General features: G+C 38.6%; 1 protein-coding gene across 3 annotated transcripts in view; it reads right to left on the bottom strand.

The window, feature by feature from the left end:
* Positions 1 to 26015, bottom strand: part of LOC126194643 (ankyrin repeat and IBR domain-containing protein 1-like) — a 601659-nt gene that overhangs the window by 18009 nt on the left and 557635 nt on the right. For all 3 annotated transcript variants that reach the window (XM_049932817.1, XM_049932818.1, XM_049932819.1), the window contains one exon: positions 6770 to 7179. In XM_049932817.1, the coding sequence (XP_049788774.1) occupies positions 6770 to 7179 (410 nt within the window). The remainder of the gene's footprint in view (positions 1 to 6769; positions 7180 to 26015) is intronic.

The following is a 26015-nucleotide window of genomic DNA, read 5'->3' on the forward strand; positions in this document are numbered from 1 at the left end:
AATCTCGATTTCAGTGCTTCAGAAACTAACATATTGTGCTTGGTGGAATTCAAATACATACTTTTGTAATATGAAAATATGCATCATATCATAATATGAAGATACACAGCATATTTGTTGCTGCACATCAAGATCTAAAAAAATGTATTTTTACCCGGGAAAAGGTGTATTTTCAACCAGGCAGAACTCAGGAATTTTTTTTTCCTTGTCCACTTCTACACCTTCAAAATACAATTTTTATTGAATTAAGGTCTCAGACTCCTGCTTCTAGTTTTAACAACTGTTTCATATTAAAACATGGAAGATTTCACTTTATTTCTTATTTTATGCATTGATCTAAGGGAAAAAAACTTAAGTTTGATATTACATTGACACTTCAAATCAGTAAGTCTTACATATTACACTATCACATCAGATATTTTGAAACCAAGCTCTTTTGTCTATATTCGAGTGAAATTTGATCCATGTATGAGAAATTGAGGATGCTCTGTAACTCAGTTTCATTATATCTCAGTTAAGTCATTGCTCCAGAGAACACCTAAGTTACAAATGATATCCTTTTATATTAGTACTGTGCATCATAAATAGTAATATATTTCTGAAAATGGGAGGGCCTCAGAGTCTGCTGATGGGGCAAATTTTCTTGGTGGGTAATAAATCACAGTACCTGCCTAAGAAAGAATAAAGTGTTCAGGCTTTGCTGATCACTGACCTTGACAGCTGCTGCAGCCATTTTATGTAAGGGTTCGGACCTTCTTTTGCACCTATAAATGTTTCAAGTAGCACAGGAATCCCTGCCTCATTGCTGCTGTTGTCTTTCCCAGACAACAAAATAGTCAAGGAAATGTGTAGTCTTGTGTTGTCATACAGAATCTGTGAAAGTAGCCATGACATATCCCACTTCTGCTGCAAACACTGCTGACTACAAACCAGCAGTCCACCAGGATGAATGGTTACCATCAAACTCTGGCCAAGAGCAGAGAAGATCACCCTGTGGTACAGCATGCACCTGAGCATAATGTTTTTGAGTTCAATTGCTTCTTCACAAACCAGGCCATCAGGATCCTTCCCTCCACCATCAGCTTTCCTGAACTGCACAGATAGGAGCTATGCTTACAACACATTCTCCACTCTTGAAATTATCCCAGCCTCAACCTACAATAACCTGCTGCCCCATTCCCTCCATCGAATAATTTATTCCGCCTCTGCTCTATCATTTCCTCTCAAATCACACCGCCTCACCCTCACTGTGTGACATTCTCTACCAGTGCTCCCGCTAGTCTCTTTTTCTGCTCCACCCCCCCCCCCCCCCAAACACACACACAATCTCCTGATGCTGCACCTGGCATGCTTCTACATCTACACATCTACATCTATACTCCGCAAGCCACCTGACGGTGTGTGGCTTGTCCTGCTTCCTTCTAGTCCCTGCACCCACTGTCCGAAAGCACTCTTCTCTCGCCCTACCTGTATCCTGCTATTCCTTTCCATTCCCTACCCAACTTAGGATTGCTGCTTCCATTCAATTGAAACAGTTGCATTCTGGTCAGAGCAGCCAGAGATAGCGGTCATGTGTGCATGAGGTGTGCCTGCTTGTGTGAATGTGTGTGTGTGTGTGTTTTCCTTTCTTTTCTGAAGAACACTTTGGCCAAAAGCTCAGTGTGTAACAGTCTTTTTGTTGTGCCAGACTGCCAGTCTTTATGGTGAGTTGCCATTCCAACCTGAACTTTCCACTACCTTGTGCGTTATTTCCCCTTACAGCCCAAAAGCTTTCATGGAGCTCTTCTTCATCTTTTGTGTATATTTTTACAAAATATAGCTTTGCACAACAGTCCTTACTGACATCAAATTTCTAGTGAAACACAACACTGTCCGGAATTTCTCCTTTTCTCCACCAACTCTTTCTTCCACTTTCCTTCCTGAACTTCACATTTCCTTCCAATGTTGTGGTTCTCATATTCACTCTTCCTCCTGGATGTAAGAGGGACATTCAATAAGTAACGCAACACATTTTTTTCTCAGCAAATCTCAGTTAAAAAATGCAGACTTTGGTGTGCAACAACAAACTGCTTCAGCCCCTACAGTTTCATGAAGTTCCAACAGGTTGCAGCCCTATATGTTCCCTTCAAAATGGCATTTGTAACAGAGGTGTATTCCAAGCAGAGCGCTCTCACTGACTTTCTTTTGGCAGGAAACCAGAGCATTGCAGGTATTCAGAGGCACTTGAAGAATGTGTATGGAGACCCAACAGTGAACAAAGCACAGTGTTGGGTGAGGTGTCTGTCATCATCAAAACAAGATTACACAAACCTGTCTGATCTCTACCATACTGGCTGGCCACACACAGCTGTGACTCCTGCAATGTTGGAATGTACAAACATTCTCATTCAAGGTGACTGATGGATCACAATCAAATACCTTGCTGCACAACTGGATATCTCTGTTGGTAGTGTTGACACACTCATCAACAAAACTTCACTGGACTGTTCTCCCTCATACACCCTGCAGCCCACATGTCACACCTTCCATCTTCCATCTGTTTCACCGAATGAAGGATGCACTCCATGGAAAGCAGTATGTGAATGTTAGGAAGGTTACTGATGCAGCAGGATGTTGGCTCTGACACTGACCAGTAGACTCGTGCCACCCAGGCATACAGGCTCTCTCAGTAAGGTAGTGTAAGGCCAGCACTGAATGTAGATTACATTGAAAAATAGGGCTTTGTAGCCAAAAAAAGTAGGGAACAATATAGTGTATTGTGATGCTGAATAAAAGCAACTTCCTTTCAGAAAAATAATATGTCACATTACTTATTGGATGTCCCTCATATTATCACACTCACTTCCCATACTGTTTATACAGTTTCTACTAGCTTCTGATGTGATGTCATCAAAAGTAGATTCCATGTTACGGATACCCCATCACGGTCTCAGCTCAGTGCTCAGAAAACATGTTCTAGTGGTATTGTTTGTCTACAGTCTACAGTGATCTATGCAACAACATGTTGGCACAGTCCAGTAGACAAAAGTTTGTAGAGGGCATTGTGTCTATCAGAAAGCAATAATATTTTGTAAAAAAAAAAAAAAAAAAAAAAAAAAACCTTGTTAATACAGTTTCAATATTTGTGGAAAACCAAAATATGACTTAACAAACTTAAAAATTGTTATTCCAGGAAATGCCTTAATTTCTAGATTACATTTTCACCAGTCATGAAAGAAACCAGGCCAGTTAAATAAGACGCGATAATTGATTTTTTGCATAGAGAACTGCGAGTTTTCAGTTTGTCAGAACTACCAAGCACCATACAAAGATTTTCTAATCCACATCATATGCCCCAGGCTTGGAAATCCATCATAAAGCATTAAAGTTAGCATATCTTTCTTCAGAACAAGTTCTAAAAATTACTCAAGCTTTCAAACCTGTTCAAAGATCCAATATGCATCAGCAAGCACAGCTGCACACTTGCACACACCTTAGACTCAGCACTTGTCAACATCTTCAAATGTGAGAAATCAGTATTTTCTGTGCAGCAGTGAAAGTCTACATAACACCAGTATTAGTCATACAGAGAGGACAAGACCTTGCTGATTTAGTTTCACTCTGCACTACCATGACTAAGAAGGATGTGACCCAGCCAGTCAACAATACCCTCCCCTAGAAACTGCCACATACTTCCTTCTTGTCCTTGGTACTTCCCTGATCACTAGCAACATGCATGTTCATTCTGCTTTATTTCTATGACTGTTGTCATAATCATGGCCGCATCAACAGCATGTCATAGGAGGCTACCTAAATCATTGCATCGCCAATTGATATCAACTCTTTTGTATCACAGTGTTACCCTGAAGTGAATAAAACTTCACAAAATTTTCATAGCATTCACCATACATTGGTATCCAAGATTCTTTCAAGTGGACCCTCATACAGCCCACACACAATTCAATTTAGAAAGCTATTACCAATTCCTAGGTCAACTGGTTTCACACAAGAAATACTTATTCACTTTTATAGCAAACAGGCTACTGCAATAAAAGGGATGTATTCTTTAATTGGATGTAATCTGGTCTTGATTTTAGCAGATTAAAGCTGACAGGCTGAGAAGTCATTGCCTCCCAGAGAGGATGATAATTGTGACTTCCATATCGTTGAGTTTTTCAATATAATTAGATACAAGTTATTTACTATGAAGATTTTAATAATAAGCAAAAGTAAGTAGAAATGATCAAGCAGTGTGCTAGTATTAAAGGTACCTTTATCATTCCAAAGCCTTATACTGATAACATTAACTGTAACTTCAATGGCCCATGGTGCAGGAATAAGGGTAAATCCAGAATTAAGAAACATTACATACTCCAACCTGGATATGGTTTGTCAAATCTCTATCTCAGTCATATAGATGACTCTGATGAAAGCTTGTGCAGTGTAATGTTGTGTCTGTGTTGGTATGGTAGAGTACTTAATGATGAGAAAAGAGGAACTGAAATCGACATAACGAACTTCTCTCAAAGAGCATTAAATGGACTGCCAAGATTTATTATTGCTACTCCCTGTCGCTCCAAGTGACACTGCATGGAAGTTTGAGTTTTAATCTATAACTTAGGTGCATACAGTGGAACATAGTTTTAACGTTCTTCAATTTTACATTTTTGTGATTCTACTCCATAAATTCATAGCCCCTGTGAAAAACCCATAAGATCAATGCTAAAAATTCCCCGATTTTGCATTGCTTCCTAGCAAGGTTTACCCCAATTGTAACTTCTTATTCAAAATCTTGCTTGACTTCATCCCATTTTCTTCCTATTGACATTTGATGTGACTGAATAAGTTATAAGTGGTACAACTGACAAGACAGTTTGCACCAAGGGTGGTGCTGGAGTTAAGGTATTATTTTAGGCCATTCTGGAGAGGGGAGACATGAGAGAGCAAATGCTGACATAATTCGCCATAGGCATTGGCAATGCAACTTGCAACAATTATCTTCACCACACTGCTAGGTTGCGGCAGCAATGGAAAAAAAGGAAAGTTAACGGAAGTGTTGAAAGTGTTCAGGACTTAACAAATACATAATGAAGGAACACAATCTTTTCCTGTGCCACTTATAGCTCAGTCTCATTTATTTGCATATATTTATGATGTACTGTATTCAACAACAATATCACCTTTTAAATTCCAACACTGAGTCTCAAAGAATATGCTCAGTCAGAGTCAGCCATTTCCAGCTAGTCAGCTCTTATTGGCTGGCGACTTGTTACATCATCCAACAGCCAGTGCAGCCATCACTATGCACTAACAAACATAAAATGAGCTTGCCTGCTGGATGTATAGAGAGGGGGGAGTGATCCTTCAATGACGGGAGTCTATGTAGAAGTGAAAGCATTTTCTGAAATGCTGGTAGTCAACAATACCCTCCCCTAGAAACTGCCACATACTTCCTTCTTGTCCTTGGTACTTCCCTGATCACTAGCAACATGAATGTTCATTCTGCTTTATTTCTATGACTGTTGTCATAATCATGACCGCATCAACAGCATGTCATAGGAGGCTACCTAAATCATTGCATCGCCAATTGATATCAACTCAATTGTATCACAGTGTTACCCTGAAGTGAATAAAACTTCACAAAATTTTCATAGCATTCACCATACATTGGTATCCAAGATTCTTTCAAGTGGACCCTCATACAGCCCACACACAATTCAATTTAGAAAGCTATTACCAATTCCTAGGTCAACTGGTTTCACACAAGAAATACTGGTACTTTTCATGCAGATCTACATCTACATTTATACTCCGCAAGCCACCCAACGGTGTGTGGCGGAGGGCACTTTACGTGCCACTGTCATTACCTCCCACATCCCACACGTTATATTCCAATGCCTTACAAAATACAACATAGTTTTCAGTTTAATGTGCCATGTTAATTAATTTTTGCTTTCTGCTGTGTGAGCACAAAGGAATTATTTCTCAAAAATATGTGTTTTGACATATAATTTCTGGTCATACATTGTACCCAAATACCAATTTCAATTGTTGAGGAACTTTTACTTGCTATTGCACATTTGTGATTTTTTAAGAACTGTGAGTTTTTAAAAAACTAATGAAATTCATTACCACAAATTAAGGCACAAACATCTTATTGTACATTTAATTTCCTTCACTTATACAAATTTTATACAGTGTATTGAAGAGGATTATGATTTTTTATTATACATGCCAACTGCATGTTTTTGTTCCTATCTCAACGGTTTTAACATTTTTCTCAGATCTCCATTTTCCTTAGTTTTGTGTTTCTTAACTCTGGACTGCAAGAAAATGTAAAACAAGGGTTTCACTGTACATTACTGATCAGAAACTTTATGCAACCACTATTCTCCTTGGAGTCCAAACACTGGTAAATAAAATGTAAGCCACAGCAGGACTTGAATAAGCTGCTTTTTGTTTGAGCACTGTCAGAGTAACATTTCTTAATGACCTTGGATCAAGAGCCAAATTAGTTGAAGTAGTTGTCAGCATTCTATTGCAAAACTATGCATTATGGAGTGACAAACAAAACAAAATATCAATACTTATCTGCAGTAAATAGGTAAAATAGAGAATGGCCTGATAAACATTAATCTGGACAGAGATCAACATTCTGCTCACATGGATAAAAGTTTTATAGTGAACTTCACTGAAGGAAGAAGACTTTTACATACACAACTCATACAACAAAAAATAAGTAGCAAGAAATGAAGGGGGAAAATGTGATGGTGAGCAATAGAAAGCATACCAGTGTCACGAGGTGAGCTTGGAGCTGGAGATACAGAGGCTGGTGAAATAGGCTGTGTAGGGGCAATAGAGGCAGCACCAGAGGTTGGCGACCCCTCTTCGGGCACTGCAGGAGGTGGCAGAGTAGGGACTGCTGCAGGCTCAGGCGTCCGACTGATGGACACCCCACTGATGAAGAGCGTCGGGGAGCGGGGAATGCCCGTTTCGCTCTCGTACTCATTGCTGGAGTCTGTCTCCAGAGGGCCTCGTGCACGGTCTGTTCCAGATGTAGTGCTCTGGACCCCACCAGAGCCACCACCACCAGCCCCTGGGGAACGGCATATGCGTATTCGAAGTGAACGTGCCTGGGACGGTGCTCTCAGTTGTGCGTTACTGACAGTCACACTTGTGGCAGCAGGAGCTGGACTTGTACTGTCAACAGAGAAAAAGAAATATATGTTGTGGCATCTGCAAACCTCACTTTTATTAATAAAACATTAAAATATTGTAACTATAAATGTTTTTACACACAGCATATTTGTATGTTCCAACAGATCCTTGCTGAAAGAGGGTGAATCACTAGATACCAACAAAATAAATTGTGTGACAGTGTGAGACAAGTAGGTGATTATTAAAAACAAAACAGATCTCATTATCTCCCTACACACACACACACACACACACACACACACACACACACTCACTCACTCACTCACACAAAAAAAAGCACGCACGCATGCGCTTTCAAGAAGAACCATAAATACACAGTTTTAAGCCTCATGGTAATAAAGGTGTGTCTATGCTTGGAATTATTTATTTGTAGGAATGCTTACGATGAAATAACAGATACTGAGTAAAGAACATTAAACATAAGGGCATATAAAAAAATTTCACTATTTTGAGTAGCAACAGTGGCATCATAAAATACAATCACTGACAGGATATAAGAAAAACTGAGCTCCAGACAAGCAAATAAACTAGATGTTGGACACAGTAGCTGAGCTTTTGCACTTGCATTCTTCTTCGTACCATTCATGCATACAACTAAATCCTCTTAACAATGCATCTTGTTTGTATGCACTTATGTTACTAACTGCTTCCATCATACAGTACTTAAAGTTTTAAAAAAATTGTTATTTTTCAGATAAACAAAGCATTTTATGGAAAAGGAATACACCACTACCAGTCACAGAAATATCTGTGGAAATAAAAGATACTACATCTCAATTATTTGCAGACTGTGTGTTCTTCTCAATGAAGAACACACGCAGATTCTTGAATGGAAGCAGAAGTTGAAGTTGATTATAACAGACAAAATTCACATTAACATTTAGGTATTTATGATATCTGTGGACTATATTTTTGACATTTTAGTATGATGTGAAACATGTTAACAGTTTCATCAATAGGATAAATTTCCTTTATGAAAATATGGTTACATGCTGGCCATTTATGTAGTTAGATATTTAGTTTAATCTTCATCTACAACAAAATTTAATATATTTAACCCAACCACACATATGCATTATCTACACAGAAATTCATCTGTGAATTAGATAGAGTGCCAAGCAGAAATGATTTCAAATTTCTTTTTGTCTACCAGCACCTTTCATTCACAATGATCAAATACCTTTTGGCTTATCCTTTCTGTGCTACTGTTAAAACGAAATAAATTGGTCTTACACAATCGATAGTAACAATAAAATAATTGATAAATGCTTTTCCATTTTCCTAACAGAGATTAAGTGCATAGCAGAAAAGATCTCTCCCTCTGTAACCAACAGGTAGTATACTAATGTTACATATAAGCAGCATCATACCATCATTTGGTGTATTCTACAATTTAACGAACTCAGGATACTACCACTCATCCTGAAAAGTAGGTCTCATGAATGTGGCTGGGACAAGGAAACTTATGTAAATATGAGAAAACTGTACAGATCAACAGTAAAAATGATAATAGCAGTGCAAATGATGAGTTTATTTTAAATCCTAGAAATAAATGTAAAACAGCCTGAAACATCATTAAGAGGGAAATTAATAATATCAATAAAGAAATCTGTATTGCTATTGACTGTGATATGCTCAAAAATATTTCGTAAATAGTGCCAGTACCACCTCCCCACTAAATAGGGACACAGAAGCCCTGCTTGTATACAAAACAAACAAATGAGAACTTTTTTGGGTCCTAATCAGTTTAAGTGACATTCACAAGCAGAGGCCATTTCTCTCTAGATGAAGGTATAATCCAGGAACGTCTTAAGCTCACAATTACATTAACTATAGCCTAGGAAAATTAGTCTGATAAACTTCTTAAGCTCACAATTACATTAACTATCACCTAGGAAAATTATCCTGATAAAAGGTCATGCCAGTAAATATGCACAACCTGGAAATAATTTTAATTGACATTAATAACATTAGGAAAAGTACAGATAGCTACTCACTGTAAAGATGACCTGTTGAGTTGCAGACAGGCACAATGGAAAGCCTGTTGCATATTATAGCTTTCAGCCATAGTCTTCTTCAGCAAAGAAAAAACACACACATATTCACACAAGCAAGCACACCTCATACACATATGGCCACTACCACTGGCATATCTGACAGGACAAACCATGAAATTTTTGGACCTTTTTCAATTTTTTGCTTAACAATATATCCTACAGAAAATTTGCTAAACATCAAATTGAAAGTGCATCAAAATTTTGAGTAGAATGACCAATGTAGGATTTAAAATTGTTTCAGTCATTTAGCCACAAGCAATCATCAAAGATCTGCAATTTTTACCAACTTAATGGAAAAATAAGTTATGTTCATGTTCCAACACCTGTAGCTCCTAAACTGCTCTTACAAATAAAAAGTGTGATTTATGAAAGTTGTAAAGCATCAAATTCTGCCTAAACAGAGCTCCTAAATTTTAAAATTCATTCATTTCTTTGCAAAGATACAAATAAAAACGTGAAACTATTTGTAGGGTTAAATTCATACTAAGACTTTGTTGGTGAAGTCAAATTACTGTTGAACCCCAAATCATCCACATTCATCCAAATATTCAAACAGCACTGATATGGAGAAATTCAGTTAGTGGTTTTATTCTCACGATCTATTCCTCAAAGAACATTCATCATGTGCATTAATACAAGAGTGTTGAGGGATGGTGTTATTTACTGCCAAGGAGTTTATGAGGAAAGGGAAAAAGCATAGAAAATATTCAAGGGAAAAACACTTTAAGAAAGTGCGGTTCCTGTGGAAGAACTGAGTAGTGCCTCTATGAGACAGGGAGGCAACATCTTCATAGTCAAGAAAGATAACGACTTTTTGGTCCTGCTGACTGACCACATAGCTGATATTAGTGATCAGGAAGAACCTGTCACCAACATCTTTGTTATGAAACATAGAAAGGGCAACCAAGACACTTTCATTTACACCCACAACAGTTCTAAGCTCTTTGAAGAAGCCAAAAAAACATGTTATTTCTTCTCATGTTCAGTGGCTCTGATATTTTTTGAGAGGGAAAAGTTAAATTTAGAAACACATTTCAAAAGAACAGGAACCTCCAACATGTTGCCTTAAGAGTTCAAGGATTCCAAAGTCACTCCTCGATAAGGTTGTTGAGATATGAATGGAGTGCACAGATGGCAGCTGCAAACCTTTGAATGAAATTCGTCTGCAACTATTCCCGAGAACTCTATCAGGTTAAAATTACCTCAGCTGTTTCATTAAAAGAATTCATATGATTTTGTTGTTGTTGTGGTCTTCAGTCCTGAGACTGGTTTGATGTAGCTCTCCATGCTACTATATCCTGTGCAAGCTTCTTCATCTCCCAGTACCTACTGCAACCTACATCCTTCTGAATCTGTTTAAGGTATTCATCTCTTGGCCTCCCTCTACGATTTTTACCCTCCACGCTGCCCTCCAATATTAAATTGGTGATCCCTTGATGCCTCAGAACATGTCCTACCAACCAATCCCTTCTTCTAGTCAAGTTGTGCCACAAACTTCTCTTCTCCCCAATCCTATTCAATACATCCTCATTAGTTATATGATCTACCCACCTAATCTTCAGCATTCTTCTGTAGCACCATATTTCGAAAGATTCTATTCTCTTCTTGTCCAAACTAGTTATCGTCCACGTTTCACTTCTATACATGGCTACGCTCCATACAAATACTTTCAGAAATGACTTCCTGGCATTTAAATCTATACTCTATGTTAACAAATTTCTCTTCTTCAGAAACGCTTTCCTTGCCATTGCCAGCCTACATTTTATATCCTCTCTACTTCGACCATCATCAGTTATTTTGCTCCCCAAATAGCAAAACTCCTTTACTACTTTAAGTGTCTCATTTCCTAATCTAATTTCCGCAGCATCACCCGACTTAATTCGACTACATTCCATTATCCTCGTTTTGCTTTTGTTGATGTTCATCTTATACCCTCCTTTCATGACACTGTCCATTCCGTTCAACTGCTCTTCCAAGTCCTTTGCTGTCTCTGACAGAATTACAATGTCATCAGCGAACCTCAAAGTTTTTATTTCTTCTCCATGGATTTTAATACCTACTCCAAATTTTTCTTTTGTTTCCTTTACTGCTTGCTCAATATACAGATTGAATAACATCAGGGATAGGCTACAACCCTGTCTCACTCCCTTCCCAACCACTGCTTCCCTTTCATGCCCCTCGACTCTTATAACTGCCATCTGCTTTCTGTACAAATTGTATGCAATGCATTATATTTCAGGCTAAAATGTATAAAAAAGAAATTAAGGTGTTACAATCAATATGTACTAGCAGTTAAAATTACTCTTTTTTTAAAAAGTAAATGAAATTACAAAATTTGTCGCATACTTAAAATGCATATTATTAATTGCACAATCTAATGTTAATTATTAAATTTATTTCTGGATTGATTTACAAAATAGTGACGTATTTTAGCAAAGAATGTTCTTTGGTAAAGACAGTATGTAAACTATTTTGATTTGTAAACTCTTTGGAATAAAGTCAGTACTGCAGAATGTAGGCACTGGTGAGCATGCCTCGGATGGAAGTAGATGTTTTCTGAGTTTGTCACCAACAATGTATTTTTTTTTTTAACTGTGGAAAATGCAAAGACTGTGTGATGTGCAAAGATGTGACAAAGAATAAAATTCAAAAATAATACTGGCAAATCTTCATCAGTTATTTAGTCATCAAGAACCTACAAAATTGAAATACACAACTGTACCCCCTAGACAAAACTCTGAGCCATCGACAATAACAAAGAGATAATGAAGATAAGTACACAGTTATTCTTTTGTATATCTTATGCCTCTCGAAGCTTTCAAAATTTGTGCAAAGAATGATAATTTTAATAATGATGTGTGGGAGGGTAAGATTACAAATACTGTAAAAAAGTGTCCGATTCTCATTGACACCACCCAAACACCATTGCCCCAATAACTCTTTGCCTTTACAAATGTCTGCTTGTGTCTGTGTATGTGCGGATGGATATGTGCGTGTGTGCGAGTGTATACCTGTCCTTTTTGCCCCCTAAGGTAAGTCTTTCCGCTCCCGGGATTGGAATGACTCCTTACCCTCTCCCTTAATACCCACATCCTTTCGTCTTTCCCTCTCCTTTCCTCTTTCCTGATGAAGCAACCGTTTGTTGCAAAAGCTAGGATTTTGTGTGTACCGTATTTACTCGAATCTAAGCCGCACTTTTTTTCCGGTTTTTGTAATCCAAAAAACCGCCTGCGGCTTAGAATCGAGTGCAAAGCAAGCGGGAGTTCTGAAAAATGTTGGTGGGTGCCGCCACAACTAACTTCTGCCGTCGAATATATGTAGCGCCACACAGGCATGCTTTGTAGGCACAAAGATAAATACTGGCACCAAAATCTCTGCGTCAGTAAATAAATTTTAAAAAAAAGTGGAAGACGAGCCTTTTTCCTCCGCCCAGAGTTTCGACCACTGCATTTTGGTACATTATCCAACGAAGTAAATACAAATTCTGTATTGTTGATCTTCGAATGTAGCAGCATTTCAATGTACTACGAAAATCCGACTGGCAAGACTGTTTGGGATGTTTGTCAATATTCTCTACGTTCTGAATTTTTTCCTACCTGTGAGAAGAGATGGTTGCTAATAGGAGCTTTTATGAATTGTGAATCACATGTAGTATTCTCTTCGCCATAAGATTAATACGAATATAAACATTTTGCCATGTATTGTTTCGTGTTTGCTACTATCTCATTTAAATCCTGTCTGCCTAATAAACTACGAAACTAGAGTGAGACAACAGCAAATGCGGAAGAATATACATATCATGTCATGTTTATAGTCGTATTATTCTTATGCCTGATAGTGATACAGTCAGAAATGAAGCACGGCAACTGACTAGATTTTTAAATTTAAGATGACTAATTTCTGTGCAGAATGTAATGAACTAAAGAGGTACCTGCAAAGATTTTCAAACGGAGAAAAATTTTCGCTAAAATTTCGTTCAGAACATCATCTATCATACGCAGTCTATTATTTGGTTCTTGTTGATCATTATCAAAGAAAGCAGTAGTGTAAGTAACAACAAATGTTTCGCTAATGAAACGATTCCTCTCTATTTTTTATTTGTAAGCGGCGGTAGCGCGCACAAAAGCAAGCCACGCCGCGAGCGGCGACAGGCCGTAAACACGCACTATCAGAATGCGACAAACAATGCATAACACAGTACAGTAATGCATTTTCAGCTTAGAGTGACGTAAATACCTATAACAAAGAGAACGGCACTTATCAGATCAAAGAAAAATAAGCAATCAATTCAAACCAGACGAAGCACGTGAAAAAGGAAGGATATCCGTATAAATACGGACGGAGCGCGTGGCGCGTAGCAATGGCTACCTGGTAAACCGTAACTGCTAAGCTTACATCTCGAACAAAACTACTGCAGCTGTATCGTCATTCATTCGACCTAAATTGTGTCTCATATTACAATTAGACGAACTTTGTTTCGATTTGGAGGTGCGACCTAAAACTTTTCTCTCCCCTTGAATTTCGAGTCTCAAATTTCAGGTGCGGCTTAGATTCGGGAAAATTTATTTTTCCTTGATTTCGAGTCTCATTTTTCAGGTGCGGCTTAGATTCGAGTAAATACGGTATGTTTGTGTGGTTATCGACCTGCCAGCGCTTTTGTTTGGTAAGTCTCATCATCTTTGTTTTTAGATATTTTTTCCCACGTGGAATGTTTCCCTCTATTATATTATATTATATTATATTATATTAAGGATAAAAACCTTCCGAATAACTACACATCCATTTTGGTAGTACCAATCATATCGAAGATATTAGAAAGTTTCATGCATAAACGGATATAGTACTAATTTGAACACAATAAGATTTTAAACAAATAACAGGTCAGATTCAAGTCTCACCCAATTGTAAATACAGCTGAAGCTTTGGTGCATAATGTTTATGGAGCATATTACAAAAGATTATGTATGTCTGGAACACTTACTGATTTGAGCAAAACATTTGACTCAGTGTCACACAACACAGTTACAGAATGAGTATGCAAATAAGCAGAGATCAGCAAAACTCCAAATAAAAAGAGGAATACCCCAAGGCTCTGTTCTTGGGCCTTTCCTGTAAATTGTAGATCTTAATGGGTTTTTGAGTTATATAGCATGTAAGAATATACTATATGCTGATGATAAGAAACTAATAACCATAGGTAAGACTTTACAAAGTGAACTTGTTGTGACTCGCCGATCTCTCAAAGTGCCGCCGCGCATCCTCTACATGCGGCACTGTCTGCCAGCCATGCAGCAGCAGCGCCACCTAAGCGGCCAGCCAGCCAGCGGCCTCTAGAATCGGACTCAGTTATGATTTGTCTGTTAAAGTGACACACATCTTACTCTGCTTACTTGATCTGCGACTTTCATGTAGTGCGTCGTCCTTGAAATATATTTGTTCAACTTGAAGTTATAACAATTGGTGACAAGGTAGTGAATTTTTCTTTTTCATCGTTGACCAATGTGTTTCCATGGCTACTTTAGAGCATCTATTGCAAGGTCTCAAAGAACAGCAAATGCTTCTCACAAATGCGATTTGTGATTTCGTCGTGGCATCAACGTCTCTCATCGTTGTCTCTACCTCCTTTTCCTCCTTACGATGAGACAGCGGAAGACTGGTCTGATTACGAAAAACGCCTTCGACAGCACTTCTTGGCATTTCATGTCGCGAATGACCAAACATGTAAGTCTCTGTTCCTTTCATGGATTTCACCTCAAATGTATCGATTGTTGTCGCAATTGGCTCCTTTGAAAGATCGGCGAGTCACAACAGAACTAGCTGTGCATAAATCAGACAAAAACAGAAAAAATAATTTTTAATCTAAAGATAATTAAAAATGAAAATAAAACATTAAAACTACTTGAACTGTTCACCGATCAAAACGTCTCTTGGGAAGGAAACATTAATTAATTATCTATGCAGCAAACTAGCTTGTCTAATCTTTTTATTGTATAATTTAAGAAACAGTGTGGGCAAACAGTTGTTATCCCACTCATTTTTTGCTTTCTTCTCTTCCCATCCACAGTAAGGAAGGTACAAACTCCCAGAAGGATTCACTTGCTTGATCTTTTGTCCTCAAGACATGCCATAATGCATAAGAACTACAAATTTTTCAATAAGCTACCATACTCGGCTCATACAATACCATTAAATATTATTGCCACTGGACAGCTAATCATGACACTTTTTCAATTACAGGCAAAATGTCCAGTGGATACCTCTTATATGGCTTTAATGCAGTGGTTTCCATTGCCTTTTGCATCATCATGCCACTGATCATTGCTAAATCTTCTGCCTTTGGGGCAGTTTCCCACCCCAAGGGCAAGAATTGCCATCATCCTCTTTCGGCTCCTCCACCATCTTTGACGAGGCTGTTGGCTAAATGAGGGTTACTGCTCATGGCAGAAGTCTTTGACCACCACTGATGATGACTTTTATTCAAAATTTAAGGGGTGGAGAGGTTCAGACCCAGAACAAAGGATTTTTTCATTACTAATAAAATACGGAGTCCCTAGATCACGGGTGCATTAACAATCTGGAATTTAAATCCTAACTTATGCAGACTGCCATATGCCTATCTTAGTGCCTGAACCTCTTGGTCAGTTGTACTAAATGACTCAATTATCTACATTACTTGTACAAAGTGTTTCTAAATTTCACTTTTAATCTTCAAGAACACGTAGATGGCAAATGTAGATAATGACCTGATTAGGAATTTACATATGGAATGCATACAGATGAATAATGCTACAGAAGAACAACCCAATTTCTTCAACTCTCCTGCAGCTGATGGCTGACAGTAGTAATTTATCGTCACCACAGTAATTTTATCATTGGTACCAAATTAACCAAAGTTATAACAGAGTCCAGTACGAAAGTACACACAAAACATATGTATTCATGTGTAGTATCAGCTACTCATTCACTTTCTTCCACTAGTATTTCATATTCTGTCCCATTATTACAACAGCAGTTAGCATTAAGCATTTTTATCATATTAGTTGCTTGGTTTCAAATGTAATGATTATCAAAGACATAGTAAAATGCTGAAGCACATACATGCTATCTCCTTGGAAATACATTTCCATTCCAATCATTAAGAAGCACCCGCTATATGACTTAGGAGTTTCAAAGGATAATTTGGAAACATCCTATATATAGACTGACATAAAAGTTTTCTGTCATAGCACATCATAATGTAAAAAACTATATTGGAGAAACTAGTATTTCGGCCACTGTAACTGTGGCTGAAACTTTGGGTTCTCCTATATAGTTTTTTTTAAATTATGACATGGTATGATACTCAGAAAACTTTTATGTCAACTGACTCTGGCCGCAGAAGCCTTTGCAGCTATATCCCATATATCCTTCTTCACACTTCCCAACTTTTTGCTCTTAAATTCTCACTGTTTTTTTTTTTTTTTTTTTTTTTTTTTTTTTTTTTTTTTTTTTTCCTCAAAAGGAAGATTATTGTTTGCATTTGGCTGCTCTGCTCAGGTTGACCCTACTTTGTAATGTGTGTTCTTTCTGCACACTTATACAGAGCAGCACTGCAATATATATGGAAGTCAGCACAATGTATACAGCATATTATAATACCAAAATAAATCAAAAAATCATGCACCACATTATATATAAAAAAAATGTACTGGGTGTAACTTGTTATTGGTGAAAGCAAAATTATAATCCATCGACTTTTCCAGTGCACTTAGTATCCACACCTGAGCGATAGAAAACTCTCATGTTACAAAATAATGCAAGTAGTAAAAAGGAGAATTTTAGGATAATATTGGAGCTATATTACCAGTACGACTTCATAAGATCGCATGTTCTACGACCATGTTCGTCAGGTGCCACTATGGTAATGTTTTGATATATCATTAATGGACTTGGCATTGTAGCACAAAAACCTGAGAAGAAAAGGACATGTCTTGGGCAGATTTTTTAATACACTGTATCAGTGAAACTGCATATTTGCTCAATATGCAAGTATAAATACGAAACTACCAAATATGGCACTATAGCTTCAGAAATTGTGGAAACGAGATTGTGCTGCATGATGTGCTTTACTTACACAATCTGAGCACATGACATATGATCCAATTAGCCAATTACAGTGAGCACAGCAGACATGCACTCAGCCAATTCAAACATGACTATCTCATCGTGTGCACACAAGTTAATATACATACGGTATAGAAGTTAAGTAGAGCTGTGGCTTCATATAACATTTTGGTTGTCACAAATACTGGCTTCTTTTTTTCCCCTCAGAGATGTTGTTAGGCTGTGGTGTAAGAGGACATCTTAAATTGTTGCAAGTGAAGCAACAACATCCCTATTCTTGTTTGCAAGAAATATTTGCTGTTTTATTCCGAATATGTCGTGGTTTCCACATCACAATTTCTGAGAGTGTGTTTCAGCTCTGACATAACAACAGAACTTAATCCTAGAAAAGTAAAGGGAGGAAAATGTTAATTGTTACCAAACCATCATAAATTTTACTACTCCATATATTATACAAAGAAAGTCATAATTTGTAGTTTATGCACAAGTTAATTACAATTATAAGGTCTCCAGTGCTGCATCACATACAAAATAAGTACAGAATGTTCTGTTTTACACTCTGTACTGACAACTGTACTGCTCAAAATTTTGGCAGGAACTGCGAATTGGTAGCAACTTCAGGATTCATAAACTTTACGAGGGTTTGCTAATCTAGGGTTAATTGACTGAGAATGAAGCAGTGAGATTTATATTCTTCATTTAATAAATATTTAGCTGCTGTTCTATGAATAGGTTGCAATTTCCATATATGTGGTTAGGTTGTTTTTGGCAGTTTTTTTTTTCATATATCTTGCAATTTCTGAGGGTATGGTTAGGCTGGGACACAAGAGCACAGCTTAATTTGCCAGAAAAAAACCTGGTTGTGGTGGCAGATTGACCTGTAGTATAGCCAGAGATCTAGATTGGAAGGCAACAGTTTGGCTGTGAGTTGGTGGAGTCAATGAATAAGAAAGCAACAAATCTTGTTGTGATGAAAGACTGATCTGTAGCATAGCCAGAGTTCTTGGTTAGGTTGGAATGTAAGAGTTTGATTTTGTGTTGGTGAAGCAAACGAATATTAAAGCAGAAAGTCTTGTTTTGGTGACAGACTAATCTGCAGTATAGTCAGAGGTCTAGATTAGGTTGGAATGCAACAGTTTGGTTGTGATTTGGTAAAGCCAAGGAATGTTTAAGCAAAAAGTCTTGTTCTGAGACAGACTTAACTGCAGAACAACCAGAGGTCTACTTAGGTTGGAATGCAACAGTTTGGATGTGAGATGGCAAAGTCAATGAACTTGAAAGCAAAAAATCTGGTTGTGGTGACAGACTGATTGAGGAGTAGCCAGTGGTTTAGGTTAGGTTGGAACACAACAGTTTGGTTGTGAGTTGGTGAAGTCAATGAATGTGAAAGCAGAAAATCTGGTTGTGGAGACAGACTGACGTGTAGCATAGCCAGAGGTCTAGGTTAGGTTGGAATGCAACAGTTTGGTTGTCACTTGGCAAAGCTAATTAATGTGAAAGCAAAAAATCTGGTTGTGATGACACAATGATCTGCAGCATAGTCTGAGATCCTGGTTATGTTGGAAGGTAATTATTTATCTGCTAATTGGTGAAACCTATGAATTTGAAAGCAAAGAATCTGGTTGTGGTGACACAGTTATGTGTAGCTTGTGGAGCAACAGTGAAATGTATAACTTTTCTTGTCATAAATAATCGCTTATTTTCCCAAATATGTCACAATTTCTGATGGCATCGGTAGGCAGGAAACTAAGAGTATAACTTCAATAGATAGAGAAAACTATCCATTATAACCTAAAAGCAGAGTTATAGCTCATTGTGACTGTTTCACAGTACATCTCTAGAAGTTACTCTGTGTCAGTATGGTATAAAGTGCTGTGACATATTATAAAATTTGGGCCCCTTCGAAGGTGACTGCCAATTGGCCAGTCATAGTTCATCTTCAACATGGAGTGGGTTGTATGCTGTCTGGGTGAAGTACCATATTTTACAGACTATAAGAGACTATTTTTCTTCCGAAAATTGACTCCAAAATTCAGGTGCATCTTATACTTGAAATTAATATAAAAATGTCCAGTGTTTGATTTAAAATTCCCACCAGTCTTAAAAAATGGCCTGATATTCAATGCTATGGGAAACCTATCACAACACTGGATTCAACTGGCAGCACCAGTGCACTGATGTGACGAACATGAGTTGTGAGGATTCACAAGCTTGCTAATGCTATCTCCCTCTTGCCCCATCATTACAAACCCAGAACACTGCTAGCCCATGATGCATCATTGCAATCTATGGTGCCAGTGAACTTGAATTAAAAATGAGTTGTGTTATCAGTAACAGTACAATATTTTTGTTAGTAGTTAGCTTCATAATGGAAAAAAATAACAGATATTCATATGAAGCGGGTTATAAATTGAAAGTAATGGTGTATGCAGAAGAACAACTGAGTGGCATTTTGGCCATCTACCAACAGAAAAAAACATTTGTGATTGGCAGTCTAGTAAAGAAGAACTGAAAAAAAATGAGGGAGATAATATGTGAATATAGAGGACTGAATTCAAAAAGGCCCAAACTAGAAGAAGACACACTGAAATGGATCCAAGGACACCATCAAAATAGAAATGGAATTAATACAAAAGTGATTCAAATACACACTCGTAAGCTAGCGCTACAGTGGAATTTAACAGATTTTAAGGTTGGAGTTGGTTAGTGTTACAGGTTTATGAAACATCATGGACTTAGCACGCAAACAGAACCAAAATATCTCACAAAATGCCACAAGTGTATGAAGAGAAAATATTTTCTTTCTGTTGCTTTATTATTCAACACTGAAAGAAAACCAGTATGGAACTAAGCCAAATAGTTAATATGGGCGAAACTCCTTTGACACTTATGCTGAGCAAGAGAACTGTTGCTATGAAAGGTGCTAAAACTATAACTATAAAAATAAGTGGGCATGATAAAAATTCACACACTGTTGTCCTTTCATGTTGTGCCAATGGTACCAAACTTAATCCAATGATCATTTTTAAGCAAAAAACTATGTCAAAATCTGCTGAAATACTGCCAGGTGTTTTTGTTCATGTACATAACAAGGGTAGGATGGACAACACTGGTATGAAATTATGGATTAATAGTGTGTGGGAGAGAAGGAAGGTGCTTCTTGTGGTAGATCAATTTAGTAGTCATTTGAAAAAATCAATGAAAGAGAAATTGAGACAGGGAAACACAGAGCTTGCTGTTATTCTGGGAGAACTTACTTCACAAATGCAACCTATTGATGTATCAACAAATAAACCATTTTAAACAATGGAAAATCCAGGATGGAATGAAACAATATTATGAAAGTAAAGTTGCCACTCACCACATATTGGAGATGCTGGGTTGCATATAGGCACAACAAAAAGACTGTCACAAAGAAGCTTTCAACTAGCAAGGCCTTCGTCAAAAACAGAAGACAGATACACATACGCATTCACACAAACGCAACTCACACACACGTAACTGCGGTCTCTGGCAACCGAAGCCACACTGCGAACAGCAGTACTAATGGTGAATGGGTGACGATTAGGAGGAGGCTGGGCAGAATGGGGGAGGAGTAGTAGGGTAGGGGTGGATGACATGAAGTGCTGCTGAGGAGCACGCAGGGATGAGATGGAGAGAGAGCAGGGCAGCTATGTGCAGTCGGAAGGTTAGACGGTGGGCAAGGGGGAGGGAGGTGTTGGTGTTGGTGGGAAGGATCCATATGGCACAGGCTGTGAAGCAGTCACTGAAATGGAGGTTGTTGTGTTGGGTAGCATGCTCAGAAACAGGGCCATTCATGCGGACAAACACCTTGTTGGTTGCCATGCCCACATAGAATGCAGCAACTGGTTGCAGTGTAGATTGTAGATCACACGACTGGTTTCACAAGTAGCCCTTCCTTTGATGGGTTAGTTTATTGTTAATACACCATTTTAAAGTGTATATGAGAGAGGAATGGAACAAATTGCTCATGTATGAAACCCAACATGAATTCACACCGAAGGGAGCTTTAAAACAACCTACAATTGAACGATTGTGTCAGTAGATAAAACAGTCATGGTCTTCATCTACATCTACATTTATACTCCGCAAGCCACCCAACAGAGTGTGGCGGAGGGCACTTTACGTGCCACTGTCATTACCTCCCTTTTCTGTGCCAGTCGCGTATGGTTCGCGGGAAGAACGACTGTCTGAAAGTCCCCATGCGTGCTCCAATCTCTCTAATTTTACATTCGTGATCTCCTCGGGAGGTATAAGTAGGGGGAAGCAATATATTTGATACCTCATCCAGAAACGCACCCTCTCGAAACCTGGCGAGCAAGCTACACCACGATGCAGAGCGCCTCTCTTGCAGAGTCTGCCACTTGAGTTTGCTAAACATCTCCATAACGCTATCATGCTTACCAAATAACCCTGTGACGAAACGCACCGCTCTTCTTTGGATCTTCTCTATCTCCTCCGTCAACCCGATCTGGTACGGCTCCCACACTGATGAGCAATACTCAAGTATAGGTCGTTACGAGTGTTTTGTAAGCCACCTCCTTTGTTGATGGACTAAATTTTCAAAGGACTCTCCCAATAAATCTCAACCTGGTACCCGCCTTACCAACAATTAATTTTATATGATCATTCCACTTCAAATCGTTCCACACGCATACTCCCAGATATTTTACAGAAGTAACTGCTACCAGTGTTTGTTCCACTATCATATAATCATACAATAAAGGATCCTTCTTTCTATGTATTCGCAATACATTACATTTGTCTATGTTAAGGGTCAGTTGCCACTCCCTGCACAAAGTGCCTATCCGCTGCAGATCTTCCTGCATTTCGCTACAATTTTCTAATGCTGCAACTTCTCTGTATACTACAGCATCATCCGCCAAAAAGCCGCATGGAACTTCCAACACTATCTACTAGGTCATTTATATATATTGTGAAAAGCAATGGTCCCATAACACTCCCCTGTGGCAAGCCAGAGGTTACTTTAACATCTGTAGGCGTCTCTCCATTGAGAACAACATGCTGTGTTCTGTTTGCTAAAAACTCTTCAATCCAGCCACACAGCTGGTCTGATATTCCGTAGGCTCTTACTTTGTTTACCGGTCGACAGTGTGGAACTGTATCGAACGCCTTGCGGAAGTCAAGGAAAATAGCATCTACCTGGGAGCTGTAGCTAATATTTTCTGAGTCTCATGAACAAATAAAGCGAGTTGGGTCTCACACGATCGCTGTTTCTGGAATCCATGTTGATTCCTACAAAGTAGATTCTGGGTTTCCAAACACGACATGATACTCGAGCAAAAAACATGTTCTAAAATTCTACAACAGATCAACGTCAGAGATATAGGTCTATAGTTTTGCGCATCTGTTCGATGACCCTTCTTGAAGACTGGGACTACCTGTGCTCTTTTACAATAATTTGGAATCTTCCGTTCCTCTAGAGACTTGCGGTACATGGCTGTTAGAAGGGGGGGGGGGGGGCAAGTTCTTTCGTGTCTTGATTGAGAGAAGACATTACTGTTAAATCTTTCAAGAAGTGCAGCATAAATAATACTCTCAATGGCAGTGAAGACCATCTTATATATGAAGAGGATAATGATGATGATGATGATGAAGAAGAAGAAAGCTCCAATGACAATTTTCAGGGATTTTAAAGGTTAGTTTAGTTTTATATACTAAGCCTTCTTTTGCCTGGCTTCATAATGTAATAATAAAAATAGTAAAAATGTTATTTTCTAAAAAAAATTGCTTAAAAATCAAAATGTGTCTTATAGTCTATAAAGCCCAAGCACAATGCCCGGAATGGTACTTGGTTCAGACATTCATGGATGACAGTCTGAAAAATCTCCAATTTCTTTCTTTTGTTGTGAAGTGTGTACTGAGTGGGTGACAAACAATTCAAAACAGTTATGGGGACTAGGAGTCATCACTGAAATAGACGAGATGAAATTTGGGAAAAGGGAACACAGCAGAGGCCATAAAATCTGTGGAAACTGGGTGCTCATCGGAATTCAAGCAGCATCGAATAAGGCTTCGTTTAGCCAGCTGAATTTCAAATCAAGGCATTTAGCCAGCTGAATTTCAAATCAAGGAAGTGTAGATAAGAATAATCAAAGAAAAGATCCTCTCTGGGGCAATGATTATTAACAACCAATTCAGTTCACACAACACCCTAGGTATTGAAAGTTTTCAGCACCTTCGAGTGAAGCATAGTCTGAACTTCATAAATCCAAAAGATTGTTCCATTCACACAAACAATTATCATTAGCGACCAATTCAGTTAATACAACACTCTAGGTACCGAAAGTTTTCAGCACCTTAGAATGTAGCATAGTCTGGACTTTGTAGATCTGAAAGATTGTTCCCTTCACACATGGGATGTAGAGAGAATGTGACAGGATACCAAAGATGCTATCCCCTGATATGGCAGATAGACGAAAAATTTCATTGATTTCTAGCTGAATACATGTTCTATCAAGCACATAACTAAAAATAAAAATTAGATAACTTTTTTTGTTGAAGCAGGTAAGCTTTACCCATCTGACGGAACTGTGATGCAATAATTCTTTTGAAGGATACTGCAAGCACAGTTAGCAAGTACAATTCCATGCCATTTATGTGAATGCAGATTTTCTTGGTATATGTAAGGAAATCTTCTTGGGCTTCCATCCCGGTAGTTGCATTCAAATTCTACAATGTTTTGATGAGTGTCATCCTCATTATCTTCTTTGCCAGAAGATGGGGAGAATGATACTCATCAAAACGTCACGGTGTTTGAATACAGCCACCCACATGGAAGCCCGAGAAGATATCATCACTTCTGTGCCTTTCAGGAAAACCAGCACCTTCACTTTCCTCACATTAAAGGTATGTTACAGTGTCTCTTTTCTTGGTACTGTAGATTTTATACATTACTCTGAAACATCTACTTTATTCACGTTTAACAATTATTTGTCATTTGTACGTTTGCGCATTGAAAATGTAATGATGTGGATTGGCTGATTGCATAATATGTAATGTGCTCTGATTTTGTATTCTCATTGGCTAAGGAGAGCGTATGTTCTGTGCTCAGATTGTGTAACAAAAGTACATCTCACAGTGCAATCTCAATTTCACAGTTTCTGAGGCTATCGTACCATACATGGTGGATTTCGTATCTATACTTGTGTACAGCCCAAATATCCAGTTTCAGTGATACAGTATATTAAAAAACTATCCAAGACGTGTTCTTTTTCTCTCAGTTTGTTGTGCTATGGTGACAAGGACTTCGATAACAATATATAAAGACAGTACCACAGCTACTTCATGCTTTTACAAAAGAAGCTTCGTAAATTGTTGGATAGTATCAATTTGGCTACATAAATGACTATATTTCTCACGAAACACTGCTTCCCTGCTCACTTTAGTAAACAAGTTATTTGATTGGGAGGGATGAACTGATGACATTGTCTGCTGTATCCCAAGAACTAAAGCCATAGGATCTAGTATGGCTCCAGTTCTCAGCTGAAACAGATCTATAGAGCAGCAAGTTACTTTTCCTGTATTTTCCTCCTAGTATATATATTAAATTGCATGCATTTTTCCATTTAAGAGGTGTGAGCTCTCATTCGTAAATGTAAATTTGCACAGTCCTTAGCACAGTTTTCATTCCTTCTGAATAGCCAACTACATTTAGGCATCAGCATCCATTGGTGACACATCAGGAGAGTAGCAAGTTGCCAGAGACTGTGGTCATTTGTGTGTGTGTGTGTGTGTTGTCTTTTTTCGACAAAGATGAGCTGAAAGCTCATTTTGTGACAGTCTTTTTGTTGTGTCTATCTGTGACTCAGCATCTCTGCTATATTGTGAATAGCAACAATCCTGTTCATAATATTGTTACTTCTTGAGTTAGTGTCACTAGGATGGTTAGGATGTGTGCATGCTATGTGCAGATGCAGGAGGAGCTGGCCACAGTTTGCAAACAGCTGAAGGAACTTTTGGCTTCAGTCAGTCTCCTTCAGGCAGCTGCCTAGGGGTGCAGCAGTGGTAGAGAATCTGGAGCAACACATGAGACACCTAAGGTACTGCTTGTTTTGCCCACAGGTTCTGCTATCAAGGCACCTCCTTTTGTACTAAACACAGTGGATCTGCTCTCACAGTAGAGTGAGTGGTGGGTGGTAACGCATTTGTGTCATTTGAGGCGCAGGACAAATGTGGAGATTGGTCGTCTGGCCTCGCCCACTCACCCTATGAGTAGACATGTGGCTGTTCCTTCAACATGGTCCAAGTTTGCACATGGGGGGAGAGCTTAACTAGTACAACTTTAGGTGCATTATGGAGCCCCTTAGGCAGATAGCATTCAGGGCTGGCAAGAAAGCCAATGTGCACTCAGTACTTGGGGGGGGGGGGGGGGGGGGGAGGGGCTTGGCCAACATGTGAAGGTGGCCTTGCCTGCAGCTATTGAGTGTACTGGGTGCAGTCATCTGCAAGCTGTGGCTCACGTTGACACCAACAATGCCTGTCGCATGTGTTCTGAGGCCAACCTCAGTTCATACAAGTGGCTGGTGGAAGTGGTGAAGGCTGCTGGCCTCGCATGTGGGGTGCAAGCAGAGCTTGCAATTTGCAGCAGTGTTCCCAGGTTGATCAGGGTCCTTT

Source organism: Schistocerca nitens, chromosome 7 (assembly GCF_023898315.1).
Source record: "Schistocerca nitens isolate TAMUIC-IGC-003100 chromosome 7, iqSchNite1.1, whole genome shotgun sequence".
Lineage (NCBI taxonomy): Eukaryota > Metazoa > Arthropoda > Insecta > Orthoptera > Acrididae > Schistocerca > Schistocerca nitens.